The sequence below is a fragment of the Lethenteron reissneri genome, chromosome 1, assembly GCF_015708825.2.
Source record: "Lethenteron reissneri isolate LAM-NWPU_2019-01 chromosome 1, ASM1570882v1, whole genome shotgun sequence".
NCBI lineage: Eukaryota > Metazoa > Chordata > Hyperoartia > Petromyzontiformes > Petromyzontidae > Lethenteron > Lethenteron reissneri.
The window spans coordinates 1,028,185-1,046,219 of record NC_083779.1 but is presented as its reverse complement, the minus strand read 5'-3'; the positions used below and the strand labels follow the sequence as shown (position 1 = coordinate 1,046,219).

General features: G+C 50.2%; 1 protein-coding gene across 4 annotated transcripts in view; it reads right to left on the bottom strand.

Moving 5' to 3' along the window:
• LOC133354849 (sodium/potassium/calcium exchanger 2-like) overlaps nucleotides 1-18,035 on the bottom strand; it is a 46,778-nt gene that overhangs the window by 13,773 nt on the left and 14,970 nt on the right. For 2 of the 4 annotated variants that reach the window (XM_061572395.1, XM_061573051.1), the window contains exon 4: nucleotides 9,457-9,562. In XM_061572395.1, the coding sequence (XP_061428379.1) occupies nucleotides 9,457-9,562 (106 nt within the window). The remainder of the gene's footprint in view (nucleotides 1-9,456; nucleotides 9,563-18,035) is intronic. The other 2 variants (XM_061573737.1, XM_061574526.1) reach the window with 1 other exon arrangement.

Here is an 18,035-nt window from a genome sequence, read left to right as displayed (position 1 = left end):
TGAATTTACCTGCATTTTGAACGCGAAGGTGAAATCCCCCCCCACCCTCCACCAGGGGCAACTCCCGTCAGCGTTTCGCGCATGCGCAATGGCGTGCTTTGTCTCACGCCAGGCGGCAAAAGTAAATAAAGAAAAATCGCACAAAACGCTGTTTTTACACGCTTTTATTTAACTCAATCTGTTGTTGTCATATCCTCAAATCTTGTAACTCAATTTTAACCCACTTCCAAATGTGCTATCGACTGCAAACTTGGTATACTTGTGTCATACTGATGACAATACTATATTCTATCATTATTTTTTGTATGTTATGTTTCGGCTTGGGTCTAATTGTCCACACACAACTGACGTTGGCTATAAATCACCACGGCCCCTCACGTTATGACAAGCTTTGCGGCCACTTCCTGGAATCGTGGATTTCTGCCATTACTCGTACGGTACATTTCATTAAAGCGTGTTTAAAAAAAACGTTTTTTTAAATATTACTTATTAATAACTTAAAGGTGACGGACGTGGAACAGGAATAGCCTATGCTAAGCACGGGGCTTACGGCGTGGTACCCGGCTAATTTTTTTTACGAAACCCCACAGTTCACGAGCCAAATCCTTTGCAAGCGCGCGTAGGCAGACAGATGGACAGACACAAAATGCCTTTTATTAAACAGGACCCTGCGGGGTGGGCTGGTAGGAACGAATAACCAAAGAATATAAACAATGTATTATTACACTTGTTTAGCCAGGAAAGCCCCACTGAGTCTAAAGGTTTTTGTAGGGTCCTGCCAAGTGTTTGCAGTAGGGGACGATGTTGCTACACCAAATCGGACGATACGAAGGGAGAGTGTGAGGCATAGTTCTAGGCTTTAGGCCTAGCTGTAGGCGTTAGGCCGCTGTGAGTTAATTCTAAATTTAAATGTTTTAATTATTTATGTTAAAGCTTTAAATGTAAATGTTTCTATTTAAAAACATCAGGGAATGTAACATTGTTAAACATTAACTCCCTTTCACACACGCGGGGGTACGATACGAAGGGAGAGTTTGAGGCCTAGTTCTAGGCTTTAGGCCTAGCTGTAGGCTTTAGGCCGCCGTGAGTTAATTTTAAATTGAAATGTTTTTATTATTTATGTAAAAGCTTTAAATTTAAATGTTTCTATTTAAAAGCATCAGGGAATGTAACATTGTTAAACATTAACTCCCTTGCACACACGCGGGGATACGATACGAAGGGAGAGTTTGAGGCGTAGGTCGAGGCTTTAGGCCTAGCTGTAGGCTTTAGGGCGCTGTGAGTTAAATTTTAATTTAAAAGTTTTAATTAAAAGCTATCTGAGGGAATTATAATAAGGGAATGTTACACTTGTTTAGCCAGGAAAGCCTCATTAATTTAAATGTTTTAATTAAAAGCTATCTGAGGGAATTATAAGGGAATGTTACACTTGTTTAGCCAGGAAAGCGTCACTGAGTCTAAAGGTTTTTGTAGGGTCATGCCAAGTGTTTGCAGTAGGGGGCGATGTTGCTACACGGACGGACGGACGGACAAACGGACGGACGATATAATCTATTGTAGGCTGGTCCACTTCGTTCCTACCAGTATAAGATTTATAATCATTATACAATGTTTATATAATTTGATTTTAAGGCTACACTGGCAGTGTTGTCACTCATGCAGCAGAAGCACCAGGTATAATATTGTGAAGTGTACAGAATGAATCCAAATTATAGCTATGCAACGTAGTCGCGTAATCGCGATTTAGTCGATCGATTATTTATCAAATCATAAATAATCACATTAAAAAAACAACGCTAATAAAACACCACGCTACAACACGAAAAATAAAATCCCGCTAGTGAGCTGAAACAGGAGGAACAACAGCAGCGACAATACACAACAAATTGGAGTTTAAAATAATTATTAATATTACTACACGTTATGTTCTCGCTCGACACGGTTGCCATGGCAGCGGTTACCTGGGATCCAAGGCCCTCAGATTGCGACGACAACAACAACTTCACCCTTGGAATTTAAATATTATATAACAATGATAAAAATAAACACATTTATATAAAAATCGTAATAATGACAATGACGACGCTGGGAATAAATCACACGAATGTCATTTTACTGCGTTGTTCCCAACGACGCTTTGCTATCAAACATCTGTCACGAATTCCATGTCCCTACGACCGGAGAGCCGAGTCTAGATCTATCCAACCCACAGAAGACTTCACAAAGCGGTGCTCGTTTTACCATCCCATAAACGCGCGCAGAGACCCATAGACTCGTACAGAGACCCAAAGCCTCCTACAAAGACCCATAGACTCGTACAGAGACCCATAGACTTGTACAGAGACCCAAAGCCTCCTACAACTCGTACAGAGACCCGTCGACTCGTACAGAGACCCGTCGACTCGTACAGAGACCCAAAGCCTCCTACAAAGACCCATATACTCGTACAGAGACCCGTAGACTCTCGCAGAGACCCAAAGCTCACGTAGATCTCCAGACTCATGCAGACCAATGAACTCACACCGACCACACACAGAGACCCATACACTCGCGCAGAGACCCAGACTCACACAGACACCCATAGACTCACGCAGAGACCCCATAGCCTCAAATAACCACTCATATAGATCAATAGACTTATATTAGAAACCCATAGCCTCGTGTAGACCCATAGAGACCCAGGACTCGGGTAGCCGGAGAAGTGTCAAAACTGGGTTGTCAAGTGCAGCGAGTTGGTTCTCCGCTCAAATCCACTTCATTGCAACCCTGAGGGTGAACGTGTTCGGTTTGACTGCCAGGTCAGAATTAGAATCCGAATATGGATTTATACTGATGGAATCCTATGAGCTCTAAAGCTCTTTTTCACATATATCTAGCAGAGGCACTGGGGATCATAACATTACAACACCAAACAATACAAACATACGCTAGGAGGGCAAAGTATAGGAAAGGGAAGAAAATTACTATAAAAATTCACTTTATTTTACCAGGTAAAGCTCACCTGAGCTATTCGCTTCTTTTTCAGAGGCGACCTGGCCACAAATCATAGCTCATCCAAGTGGCTTATCAAAGAAATGTACAGCAGCGAAATACTCTACACGCGCGATGTTCATTTCCAATGTGGGAGGGGGAAATCAGAGGACCTGGATAAAAAAAGATCCACGCGACCATGGGGAGAGAGATGGAGACACGAAGACTCCAAATAGACAGCAGCAGCAGGCGTCGTCACAGGTTGGGATCTCACTCGCGCCAATGATGCTGGAGCCATCGCCTGCTGTTTGGGGAGATTTACTCAGCGGCTGTACGATTTCAGAGTCATTATGAAGATAATAACCCTGGGGTCATGCTAATAATGATAATAATAATTATGGGTAATATGTTAATTACATCGCCTGGTATACAGGAAAGCGTGGGTTCGATCCCGACCCCGACGCCTGCTGCTGCATATTGGGAGTTTGCATCTCTTTTTCCTCGTGGTGGTGTGGATTTGTCTCCGGGTCCTCCGGGTTTTCCCTCCGCATTTAGAAACATCATCACGCGTTTAGGAGTACAGTATTTGGCTGCAATACATTCCGCACGCGATGATGACGACAAGCCACTACGTTGAGCCATCAATACGTGCGGCTAGGTTGCTTCTAAAAGAAGAGCTATATAATCTTGATTTGAAGCTTTCGTGACTACAGGAATCCACGCTCTTTGGTTCTTTCGGTAAAGTCACGTGGGTAGAAAGTAATAGATCACGACGTTGTGATCGAGCTTCATGTCTCAGTGGGCCTTACCGAGTACAACAAAAGCGATAGTTTAGTTAGTGAATAATAGCAATGGGAAGTGTCCACATGTCGACCAGAAATTGGAAAGTGTTTGGATCGTCCTCCAAGACAAAGAAGATTTCGCTGCTGCCGCCGCCAAAGTACAATCATCTCAGAAAATTGGAATCGACGGAACACGGCATATAAGCGTGTACACGCCAGAGTTGTGTTTGCAGATGGGGGAAATTGATCCGCTCGAGTCCGTGGGAACAAAATAAATAAATACAAATTAAAGTTTCGCTTTGAAGATGCCACAAATGGCCGTGTCCAGAGTCGGGCTGAACGATTAATCGATTTCAAATCGAAATCGCAATTTGAAACAATGCGTTTAGCAAATCGCAAACGCGGCGATTTTTTGCGATTTGAAAAGTCCTCTTAATTTCTTATTGGAATTGTTTTATTTAATATTATTTAAACTTTATTTATTTGTTTGTTTTATGTTTTATATTTCAATTAAAGCATTTATAAAAAAAACATGTTGGAAGCAATTCATATAGTAAGTTCTCATCCTTGCATTAGAATATATAGAGCACTTCATATTTTGATGGTATCATGTGGTAACGCTCCGTCACATTTTAAATCTACTGCACCGTGAATATTGAACTGAAGCTTGATCTTTTTTAATGTAATCGCAAAATTTGTCAGAAAAATCGCAATTAGAAATGTTCCCCAAATCGTTCAGCCCTAGTCCGAGACGCTGACGCCAGCACCAAAAAACAAAGATCCCCCGTGTAGCCTGCAACAGGCTGTAGGGGCAAGTGATGTTAGCGAGCACCAATTAAGGCCGGCACAGCACACGAGGATGTGGGTGGCCAACACCACGCCCGGCCGCCTTTGTATCCCTCGTGGCGATGTTTACACATCGCACCAGGTACTCGTTTGAGGCCGAGTCGACCTAGGGGAGGCCCAGGACCGGTTTAGATAATCGTCACCGGTGTTGGCCGTGGGCGGGAATCGAACCCGGGGTCGCCGGATTCGTAACGCAGCGATAACCACCACACTACCGCTCCCCACAGCACCGAACACGGACCCACCAGTACTGCCCAAAGTGGTGAAGTATGGTCAAACACCGATGATCGACTGCTCTGTGTGTAGGTACGTTGAACTTCTTTCGCACCGTACTTAGCCAACCATGCTTCTCGGAGGTGCTCTAAAACTATGAAAGTATGATGATGTTGTTATTGCGGTTGCCCCACGGAGCTATTAGCTTCTCTCTCAGCAACGACCTGGCTATCCCAAATTGATAGCTCAACAAAGTGACTCATCATCGTCGCGTGGAAATGTTTGTTCACCTTTCCTATACTTTGCACTCCGACCGTGTTTTTGTATTGTGGTGGTGGTGGTGGTGTTGTAATGTTCGGACCCCGTGCTCCGACTGGAAATCTGTGAAAGCTTTATAGCTCATCGGATTCCTCCAGTGTTAGTAAATATTCACATCCTAATTCTAGGGATGCCGTGCAACGCACCAATAACATCTCTGAACCGGTTCCGGGCCTCCTCTAGGTCGACTCGGCCTCAAGTGAATACCCGGTGCAGTGTGTAGTAAACATCGCCACTGGGGAGACAAAGGCGGCCGGGCGGGCGTGGTACGAGCCACCCACCCCCTGTGTGTGTGCCACAGTGCCGGCCTTTGTAGGCGCCGTTGTTACTGGCCAACAGCACTTGCCCCAACAACCTGCTACAGGCTATCCAGGGGACCTTTGTACCCTTCACACGGATGGAAAAGCAGAAAATCAGACCACTTTGGCGGGCGCCGATGGGAAGAGGCGGGAGGGGGAAGACAGGGAGAGGGGGGAGAGAGGGGGGAGAGGAGAGAGACGCGCTTCGTTTGAGCTCCCGAGTTTTCCATCCTATAACTTAGAAACCCACTTCTAACTACTTTATTTCTTTCCAGATTTTTCTCAGTAAGAGTAAGTATTCTGCCTCTTGCACACACAGGTAGCCATATTTGTGTGGTTTTCTATTTTTCTTTACTTTATGAAGCTTAACAGCTCTGGGTGAAGCACAGCCTTTTGAAACACGATGTTGTTTCTTAGGCGCTGTGGTCAATCCCATAGTTTATTCAAGCATCGTTTTCATACTTTACAGGCGTTTTATACTTTGTTTATTGTTCCGGTATTCTTCTGCTTATGTTGTTAATCTCAGTTTGCGATTCTCAAACTTTTTAAGATTTGTTACAACTTGTTTCTTGTGTGAGCCAAGACTAGGCATTTGCCGTGAACAGAGTTAAAGCCAAACACGTTAATTTGAACACTATTGTTGACTTTGCGGATTAAGCAGCCTAATTGTTGATGATTAACTATTAGGCTGCTTACACGCTTGTGCAGATTATTTATTTATTCATCACGTACATTTACAATTTGATCTCCATTTATTATTTATTTATATAATCTTTTTTTCTCAATAGGTTCATTTCAATAAATAAGAAATACATCTAATTTATTAAATACATTTTCTCACTTTCTTTATTTTCTTCAATGAGGATTACTTCTTGATCCGCAGTTTACACTCTCGAGGGGAGCTCTGTATAGAAGCACTACACCACAGTCAGCCAGCGTTTGAGGGTAGGAGGAACAAAATGGCCACCTACGCACAGGCCGCAGCTGCCAATCTGCCCGGAGTCACGAGGCCCCCCACTCGGGCCTCTGCTCCAAGGCCAACCCCCCCCAAGTGCGCAGCGAATATTTCCGCCGCGCGAGAACGACATCCGCTGCTACGCCTCGAGCTCCGTCACGATCGAGGAGAGTACGTCGCGGCCCTGGGCGCCATCGTCCTGCTAGGCATCGTCTCCCACGCCTCGAAGATCAGCGGGAAAGGAGTCTTCTACCTGACGACGAAAAAGGTGGCCGATGCGGCCGTCGAGAAGGGGATGACCGTGGGGGGACTCTACGTCCAACTGGAACCCATCGATTCGGTGGCGGCGCGAATCGTCGTTTCGAACGTGCCGCCCTACATCCGACAAGGACATGTTGGAGCACGTGTCCAAGCTGGGCACGATCGTGTCGCAAGTACGTGCCCTGTCACTGGGGTGCAGAGACCCCGCCCTGAAACACGTTTTCTTTCAGGAGGCAGGTGCACGTCCTACTGACTCCCGGACAACACGAGGAGGGATCGTTTGTGATCGTCTACGCAGGCATTGCCCATAGACTGTTTTATGCCAAGGATTGCATCAAATGCAATCTTTGCAAAGAAGAGGGGCACTTCCGAAGAGATTGCCCTAAACCGACGATGCCAAAGGTCGGAGAAAAGAGTGGAGAGGAGGGAGGCAGAGTAAAGGGGGCAAAGCAGCAAGAGCCCCCACTGCAACAAGGCCCCAAACAGCCCACATCGGACCCGCCAGCCACGCAGCCTCCTACACCTGAGGTAGTGGCCCCAACATCGCCGCCTCAAGTGACAAATCGCAAGAGGAAAAACACAGAAGAAACCGGATCGCAAGGGTCAAATTCAGAGGAGAAACCCCTCCCAGACCTCGAACCGGAAGAAGCGGTGAAACCTCCCACACCAGGGGAGGAAGCAGAAAAGCTGCCAGACACCGAAGATGTGGTTTTCGCAATCCCAGACGCCACGCCGAGTGACATGGAAGCAAGGAAAAACCAATGCCTATGTGCATCGCCTCCCTAAACGTGAACGGGTGCAGGGAGGCAGTGCGGAGTTTTTCCGCAATGTCTCTTGCGAGGAAACACGCTGCCTCTGTCTTCTTCATTCAGGAGACGCATCTCACGGTCAAGGACGAGGATTACTGGAGGAAGGAGTGGGGAGGAGACTCCTTCTACAGCCACCTTGACAACACCTCCTGTGGAGTCGCGACCCTGTTTGCTAAAGGGTTTCATCCCGAGCTCATCACCCAGACCGAAGTGGTGAAGGGCAGGCTGCTCGCAGTAACGGTCAGGGTGGGCGATGTCACCATCCACCTGCTGAACGTCTACGCGCCGGTGACCAACAAGGAGAATATCCCGTTTCTGCACCTCCTGAGGAGGCACGACGAGTGTGTGATTGTGGGTGGCGACCGCAACTGCACAATCGGCGCCCCTGAACGAAGCTTTTATCTCAACTCTCACCATCTCCCTAATCTCCTTTGTTATCCTCTCATCTTCACGATCCTCTCATCTTCACGTAATCCCCTCTAACATCCACATTCATAAATCGGTTGCTGGAGTGAAGGTTGCCCAGAGGAGTTGCAGACGGACGGTCAAAACAATAAAGGAATACATTTTTATTTAAAGCTTTCGGGACTGCAGGGATTCATATTCTTGGTTCTTTCGGTAAAGTCACGTAGAAGGGAAATAATAAAAATATATAATAAAGAAATAACTTAAAAAGGAATAACATTAACGCGAAAATTATCGTTTCTTTTTAATGTATTTTTTCAAAAGGAGTGCGTCAAGCTTGCAGAAATTATTCTACTTTTCTTTATTTGAGCGATTTGAATACCTTTCTTGATTTATGGATTTTTTTAAAGAAAGGTTGTTCTATTTAAAAAAAAAGAGAGGGGGAGGGAGAGAGGATGGATAGAATGGGAGAAAGAGAGGGGAAGAGGGAGGGTTAGAAGGGGAGAGAGAGTGGAAGATAGGGAGAGAGGGGAGGGAGGAGAGGTGGAGGGAGATGGGAGCTGAAGTGACGCCTCCGCTGGGGATTATCGACACGTGCGAGGCGCTTCACTGCAACGCCGCGTCTCGGAAAAGGTCAGCGGCGGCTTCCCAAAAATAACTCCCGCCGCGTCACTCTGCCATGACTCTCGCAAAAAGGAACCGGGGTTGGGGGGGGGGGTTTGGTGATTTTTGTAAACCTCGACACGTCTCTCAAAGATAATTCTCTTTCTTCATTTCGGAATTTTTTTTCGCTCTCCCGACGCATGCCGCTGACGAGCATTTCGCTCGTCACCACAATACCGCCTCGCCGCCCATCTCGGCCAAGGAGCTCGGAGCCATCGTCCTCATACGACACTCCCCCCCCCTCCGCTCGTCCTCGCGGCGGTCGAACAAAGGCGGCGTCGTGCGGCGCTTCCAGACGCGCTTCTGCGGCCGTCTGGAACGCCACTTCCGATATTAGGAAGCCACCGGCAGCTTTGATGTACTCTTAAATCATCATTTGGATTGGCGATTCTTAACCTTTGCTGCAGCCTTGCACCCTTTTACTTCTCAATCGTAAAAAACAATGTTAATAAAGACAGGGCTTTAATGAAACAAAGAAGTTTTACGGACGTGCCCGTGCTTAGTTTGCGTTTCCACGATTTACCTTCTAGAAAAATCTGGCCACATCTCGCACCCGGAAAGGGCATCATCTCGCACCGCAGGCTAAGAATCACTTTGGAGAGACCAGCTGATTTCTTGAGGAGCTGCTTCGCACGGTTCGCTACGGACAACACCAAAGAAGTTCAACATACGATAGATACACACGGCTAGACACTACTACCACTACGATACACTGCGGCGCGTGGGTGTGGGGGGTGGGTTAACTGTGGTGGAGACGAATGGACAGATGTGGAATGAATGCAATGATCACGCAGGTGAGTAATGGCACGATAGGGGCACAGTGCTGAGTTTATGGGCAGGGTGGCAGTGTCGAGGTCTAGATGAAACAGAACGGAGGAGAGGGTGAGAGGGGGAAAGAGATGGAGGGGAGTGAGGGGGGGGCAGGGGGCCTGTACCATCTCCGAGGGGGTCGAGGGTGTGGATCATCAGCTGGAAGAGGCTGCTCCTCATGGTGCTGCTGCGCAGGGAGGCCGTGCTGCCCCCGCGCTGCAGCCGCCACTTCTAGGGGGGAGGGGCAGAGGGGGGCAACACCAAAGACAAAGATCCCCTGAACAGACTGTTGGGGCAAGTGCTGTTAGCGAGTAGCACCTCCCTATGAAGACCACCACCACGGTCATCATCAGCCATGGTCACTCCACTCCTGGGATGATGGGGGGGCAGCGTCCCCCATCTCCCCGGGTGGAGATTGAGGGGACGCCCCCCGGCACGCCAGGTGGCCACGCGTGTCGCACGTTCCAGGGGCGTAATCGCCGCCGCGGTCTCCGTCAGTGCCGGTGAATGTGAACCACGGCCGGCACGGCCCAATGAGGGGGCATAGGGGCACCGCCGCATCGGCCGCGTGAGCGAGTGCGAGTCAGTGAGTGAGTGTGGCTGGGTCATGTAGCTCGCATGCCTAGTCACCGCATGCCTAAACAGCTTCTGTTCGACGAGATAGCGGAGGCTAAACTGATGCGGCACGGTCTGGAGAAGAGATGGAGTGACGTGATACAAGAGGACGTGGAGCTGAGTGGACTTGTCAATATTGGGCTCGTGGAGGTGACTCGTGAAGGACGCAGCTACTGGGCAGTTGGAGGCAGTCGCCCTCCAGCAACAACGAAGGGCGGAGGAGCGACGCTCACAACAACGAGCGGAGCGCTGGCCGGCTAAAACACAGCAAGTTGGTACAGTAAGAATCCCTGCTGGTGCATCGACCAGTCATCTCAGTCAGTCGACCCATGGCACCTGGGTCTATCCCGTGACCTCCTACCGGCGTGCGTTCGATACTTCACATGGCCTTAACATGCACGTAGCCTGGCACAAGCACCGTGGTGACGTCATCACCACTTGGTGGCAAATGGCGGTTGTTGTGTGGGGAGTGGTAGCGTAGCGGTTAGCACGCCGCGCTACGAACCCAGAGACCCGAGATCGACTTCCTCTCAATGCCAACATAAGTGACAATTATCTGAACCGGTCCTGGGACTCCCCTAGGTCGACTCGGCCTCAAATGAGTACCTGGCGCGGTGTAAACATCGCCACTGGAGAGACAAAGGCGGCCGGGCGTGGTGCTGGATACCCACCCCCTCGTGTGCCGTGCTGGCCTTCATCGGTGCTCGCTAACAGCACTTGCCCCAACAGTCTGCCAAGGTTATACCGGGGATCTGTCTTTGTGCGAGTGGATGAATTGGCACCGTGCAGAGGCGACGCATCTGCCAGTCAACCCATAGCACCTGGGTCTGTCCCGTGACATCCTACTGCCAGCAACGAGCCTTCGATGGCCGCAATACGCACGTGTGTTGAACTTCTTTCGCACCGCACGTAGCCAACCGCACTAATTGGAGGTTCGGGATAAAGACAAACTAAACACAAAAAGTAGTTCTACAGAAATTAGTTTTCACTATAGATTTAAAATTGCATAGCTCAGTGGCTTCCTCATATCGGAAGGAAGAGCGTTCCAGACGGCCGCAGAAGCGCCTCTGAAATCGCCGGGTGATGATGCGGTGACCGCCATCTTTGTTCGATGGCCAGCAGCCGAAAGTCACCGCTGCTGCTGCCGCTGCTACGAGGATGAGCGGAGTTCGCGTGACGATGGTTCATGCGGAAAATGTCAGATGCCTATCCACCCCAGGCCTCCACCTTGCCTCTTGGTATCACCCAAGTGTTCAGTTGGAGGGGTTGACAGACCCTCTCTCACACACAAACCACACGCCATCTACAATGAAAAAATATTCCCCATATCGCCTCCAACAGACTTGGGGCAAGTGCTATTAGTGGGTAGCACCTACGAAGGCCGGCACGGCACACGACCACCTTTGTCTCCCTAGCGGTGCGGTGTTTACGCACCACACCAGGTAGTCATGAGGCAGAGCCGACCTCGGGGAGACCCAAGACCGCTTCAGATAAATCGGAAATTGAACTCCGGTCGCTGGGTTTGGAGTGCAGGGACCTCACCGTTACACCGCTGCTGCCCACCACCTCCACCAATTTCATCACCTCCACTACCACCACTTCCACCAGCGCGCACCACCTCCAGCAGCACCAACACCACCATCACCACCTCCACCAGCACCACCAACACCACCTCCACCACCTCCACCACCTCCACCAGCACCACCATCACCACCTCCACCACCTCCAGCAGCACCATCACCACCTCCACCACCCCCAGCAGCACCATCACCACCTCCACCACCTCCACCAGCACCACCAACACTACCATCACCACCTCCACCAGCAGCACCAACACCACCTCCACCAGCACCACCAACACCACCTCCACCAGCACCAACACCACCATCACCACCTCCACCAGCAGCACCAACACCACCTCCACCAGCACCACCACCTCCACCAACTCCACCAACTCCACCACCTCCAGCAGCACCAACACCACCACCACCTCCACCAGCAGCACCAACACCACCTCCACCACCTCCAGCAGCACCAACACCACCATCACCACCTCCACCAGCAGCACCAACACCACCATCACCACGTCCACCAGCACCAACACCACCACCTCCACCACCTCCACCAGCAGCACCAACACCACCTCCAGCAGCACTACCTCCAGCAGCACCACCTCCACCAGCAGCACCAACACCACCATCACCACCTCCACCAGCACCAACACCACCACCTCCACCTCCACCAGCAGCACCAACACCACCATCACCACCTCCACCAGCAGCACCAACACCACCTCCACCAGCACTACCTCCAGCAGCACCACCTCCACCAGCAGCACCAACACCACCATCACCACCTCCACCAGCACCAACACCACCACCTCCACCTCCACCAGCAGCACCAACACCACCACCTCCACCTCCACCAGCAGCACCAACACCACCTCCACCACCTCCAGCAGCACCAACACCACCATCACCACCTCCAGCAGCACCAACACCACCATCACCACCTCCGTGACCTCTATAACCACCACCCTGTGGGCGAGTGTTAAACCCCATCGGCCTTCTCCCATGCATTTCAAACATAACTCATTCCGCATTCTAATTCACACCTCTGCCGACTCTGGAAATTAAGATGCAAATGTAAATTTGCACCTGCACACTGAGTAACTCCTGCTCGGGACATTTGAAATCAGATTAAATATATCATTATAATAATAAATGTCTTTGGCTGCAAAAATAATTGGAAAAAAACCCACTTTTTCCACATTCCACATTGTGTTGAGATCTCCCAATTTCACATTTTCTCTCACTCTCTCTCGATCGTTCTCCCTCTCATTTTCTCTCCCTCCATCTCCCTTTAATTGTATTTTTGTGCCTCTCTCCATTTCTTCCTCTCCCTTTGTCTTTCTTTCCCTCCATCTCTCTCTGTCTTTATCTCTTGCTCCCTTTCTCTCGCTCTCCCTCTGTCCATCGTATTTATGTAATGTACGTTGAACTTCTTTCGCACCATACGTAGCCAACCATGCTAATCGCAGGTTAGCACGGTTGCTGCTACGGCTTCGTTTGTGCACCAAAAGGGGCCAGGACGCGGCCACTGAAATCACAACACCGCCTCGACACGCAGGCAGCAGCAAGAGTAGCAGCAGCAGCAGCAGCAACAGCAGCAGCAGAAGTCGTCGCAGCAGGAGTAACAGGAGTAGCAGCAGTAGTAGTAGGATTAGTAGCTACTACACACGTGCAGTAGCTACTACACACGTGCAGTAGCTACTACACACGTGCAGTAGCTACTACACACGTGCAGTAGCTACTACACACGTGCAGTAGCTACTACACACGTGCAGTAGCTACTACACACGTGCAGTAGCTACTACACACGTGCAGTAGCTACTACACACGTGCAGTAGCTACTACACGTGCAGTAGCTACTACACGTGCAGTAGCTACTACACGTGCAGTAGCTACTACACGTGCAGTAGCTACTACACGTGCAGTAGCTACTACACGTGCAGTAGCTACTACACGTGCAGTAGCTACTACACGTGCAGTAGCTACTACACGTGCAGTAGCTACTGCCCGCACTTTCAAGGGCCCCACGCTAAATGCTTTCAAGCCATCAATTCCGGTTCAGTGATTCTGCACGTACAATAGTACTCTACTACCTTAAACTTTTATGAACGACTGGGTGTTCAAGGTTAGCAATTTGTCGTATTACCCGACTGTGTAGCAAATGAAAAAACACATTTACTTTACTATGAAAGTAAAAAAAGCGTGTTTTAATATGCATGCGTTGCTTATTTAGGGCCCCAGGGTTATAACAACATCATGCTACAAGCCCCGCACGAGCGTCATCCGGCACAGTAAGCATGGCAGGAGTCGTTGCATCGGAGGCGGACAGATAATCCTGGTGAAGCGCAAAGCTTCATCCAATACGGAAGGTCTCATCCGAGAGAACGGTCGTCCCACGTGACAGTGGAAACACGCCGTGCGTGTCTGGGTCGATACAGAATCACACGGTGGGTCGATGCCAAGTGGTCATCTCACGCGCTTGTCAGATCGCGATGCGGCGCATACATCCTAATTCCCTCCTACTCTTTGCGGGGCTACAAAGCTAAATCACCCCCGTGTAGCCTTTAGCAGACTGTTGGGACAAGTGTTGTTATTGATTAGCAGCGGCGGTGCCAATGATAGCCGGCACGGCCCATCTCTGGTTACATCCCTCCACTGGAATCGGCTTCCCTTACATTGAGCAGCACTGCGCCATAGACTCGACACTGCACCATAGACCCAACACTACCCATAGACCCAACACTGCACCATAGACCCAACACTGCACCATAGACCCAACACTGCACCATAGACCCAACACTGCACCATAGACCCAACACTGCACCATAGACTCGACACTGCACCATAGCCTCAATGCCATCCCTGTACATTAAGCGCCCTACCCCCCCCCCCCTTTAACCTCCTTCCGTTCCTTTCAAGTCTCACCTCTTCTCTATCGCCCATTCCCTTCCTCTTCCCTCCACTCCCCCTTTCGTGACCCCCCCCCCCCAGCACTATTATGTCACTCATTCATCACGCCTTGCATGCCCCTGCCATCCAAATACTGTCCTTGTTCAGACGTACCGATGTTTTATTATGTTAATCACCTTGGATCAAAGAAGGTGCTTTATAAATATGAATATGTAATAATTATATTTATGTTTAACTCCAAGCCGTCCCCAACACCAGTCCATCAAGAAAGCCTCCCCCCTTGCTTCGCCCGCCTCGTTCCCAAACCATTCAGCGGCGGTTTCCTTTTTGCTTTGGGTCAGATGGCCCGTGCGAGTAAAACCGTTGTGTCGTATACCCCTCCACCCCCACAGCCCAATTGATGACGTCGCGCAATGATTAAACACGTGGCCGGCGTGAGTAACGCACCCCGGTGTGCTGCTGCTACACAGCACGCAAAGACATTGGCCACGTTTGTTCACCACGTGACAGCTTTATAAAGTGGGTTGTGTCAGGTAGAGGAAGGGTGTACGACACAAAACAATCCTGTGGAACACATCCAATGGTCCAGACTGTTATGATGCCATGTAGGGCAGTCTGTGCACAAACACCACCCTCCCTCAGCATTTCGCTTGGGAGATCATCTCTGACCAGTTCCCTTCCTTGCCTCGGGCTCTGGATCGCCTTCAGTGCTTCAGATGGCACCCTCAGCCAGCCACTCACAGGGGGCGACTTCTTCCAATATACGAGGCACTGCAGCCTCAGCAGTGTCATCCCCACTTTGTCCCACGTTGTTTTCCAGGCTAAGGGATTTCTCCTCCCCCATGACCTCACAGAAATGCTCAGGAAATCTGCAAACCTGTTCCTGGGGGTCAGAGATTGGATCACCGTTATTTCCCCTAATGATGGTAATGGGTGTGGCGCTGCAGGTTACTTTTTTATGGAATTAAAGAGCGATTTGTGATCGCGGACCATTGAGACAGACTCCATCTCCTCAGCAACCCGCGACCACCAACCATCCTTTCAGTGCCTCATGCTCTCTGAACTTCTGAGTGACGGCTGCGGCAAGCCTCCTCATTCTCTGACGTGGGATGCTATAGCCGATGAGATTGGGCCTGTCGCTTTTTCTCAGCCAGCCTGAACACCTCCTCTGTCAGCCAGGGTCTCTGATGAGGTCTGGACCATGTGCCCAAGCAGGCATTGCAGCTGCATGAGCCACAGTCCTAAACCCTCGCCCATTTCCCCCTAGGCATCAGGAGGAGTGGGGGACGATGCCAACCCCAGCCACAAGCGATGATGAAATTCTCGCTTGCAACTTTCATCAGCTAGCCGAGACCATGCCACTAAGGGTTTGAATGGGGTCTTGGGTGTACACCCACCACCTGAGTGGAAGAATGGCAGGTGCATCTTAAACGATGACAAGTCGATGGTCAGTGGACAGATCATTTCCACGGTAGGTCCTGGTGTCAAAGACATAGGCCCGTATCCAGGTTCCATCACTATGTAGTCTAGCAGATGTTCTTGCTCAGACCCGGCATGCATCCATGCCTTCCAATCACTCCAAACCAGGTGCCAACATCATGACCAACTCTGACAATGAAGTCACCTAACAAGACGACTTTATCACAAAGGGGCCACTTAAGCGAGCACTTGTGACAGGAGGTTATAGAAGGCATCGGACTCATCGGCCTTGCCTGCATGCCTCCACGGATGTTCGTCCTTGGTGGGGGCATAAGTAACCACGACCACCACTCCTCGCCTCTGGTTGATGGGAAGGCGAGCCCAAAGTAGCCTGGGGCTTACAGCTTCCCACACCCCCCTTCATTCTTTTGTCCTACCCCGAGTAGAGGACTGTCCACCCCTCATGGTGGCAGGAGCCAGAGCCGGTCCACCGGACCTCCTGAATACCACAGATTCAGATGGTACCGGTCAAGCTCCCGACAGAAGAATGGCAGCCTCTCCTCCGTAGTGAGCATTCGAACATTCCACAGGGCTATCCGTAGTGGCTTTTGTTGTTTCTGGAGGAGCTCCGAGGGTAAGAATTCAGTCGCCTGGCTCTGCCAAATAGGATTTGGCCAGGAGACGTCAAAGACGCCTGTCCCCCCGGGGCCTCCGGCACAAGCTTAATACATTTTAATTCATTTTATAATCATAGTTTGGTGGTAGTTAATTGAAGGTGGAGGGGTTACCAGCGCCTCGCACCCATCCAGAGCCCCCCATTAGGCTGCTGTGGTGGTTAGTAACGCCATGAGGGGAAAGGCCAATCTAAAGTGGCCCTCCCCTCACGGCACTGCCCACCACAACGTTGCCGTCCGGCATCACAAGGGAGGTAGGGGTTTGTTTTTGCCGTACACGCACATTCATTCGCCCACAAAGCAGCCCAATTAATTCTGCTTAGAATTAAAATATAAATATTCACGTACAAACAGTGCGGGATATTTGCACATCTATGCAATTACTCATAGAAGAGTGTGCAAAGCAGGCATTGAGAGGTGGGCTGACTAGCTTCTCGTGGGATGAAGACAAAGACAAAGAAGAAGATTCCCCCCCCCCCCAGGTAGCTTCAACAGCCTGTTGGGGCAAGTGGTGTTAGCGAGTAGCGGCTCGAGGCGTTGATGGCCAGCCCCACACGGCCGACTTCATGTTCCCCGTGGCGACCTTCACACGCCGCATCAGCTACCTAGGAGGCCAAGTCGAACTAGGGGAAGCCCGAGATCAGTTTAGAATAATCGTCACTGGCGTTGGTGGCTGTGAGCAGGAATCGAACTTGGGATCGCTGGGTGCGTAGCTCAGTGCAGCGCTAACCGCTGCGCCACCACTCTCCATCCTTTCAAGTGACATTTTGGGGGATTGCAACAGATGGCAAATTGATGCCAAGATTTGATATCTCCATTCGACTGCTTCACGAGTCGTCACCTCGTAGATTTGTTTCAGATCGCCGTTGAACGAGCCGATCGGGGCAGCCGTTCACGATGCATATACATCGACTCTCCTTCATTTCCCTTTCCTGGAGAAAGTGTCCCCACATCTTCGACGAAGTGTCCGGATCCAGTTTCAGGATCTTCCCTCGGTAGGTCAGATCACGAACGATGGATTTCTGCAGCAGGGTTGGTCGTTTTACCCCCAGGCCTCCCTCGCGCTTCGGTGGTCAGTCGGATGTTTTTTGTTTCTATCCAGAAATGTTTTCTCTGGCATTTGAGCCACCTGTGCAGTGGTGGTAACGACATGGATACATCCCTGTCAACCCACACAGTTTACTCCGTATTCCTGAACAGGGAAATTGACTTTTCAGGTCCATACAGCATACAGCCGTTTCAATACGGGCACAAAAAAGTGTATTAGTTTGCGTCTCTTCCTTCTGATGGGACTTTGTAGGATGAACGTTGAGATTTATAAGGCCACGCCTTGACCAATACGGTCTGAATTGGTCTGTAATAAGGTAGGCACAGGTATGTGGACATGTCCTTGTTCATCGATGGGTTTGTGATTCCCGATGGCCTTGCTGGGTACTCCCTCCAGCAAGAAGGGGAGCGATGTTTGCGAGGCCCGGAAGCCACGGCAGTGCTAGAGCGCTGTCGCGAGCCCCCGAG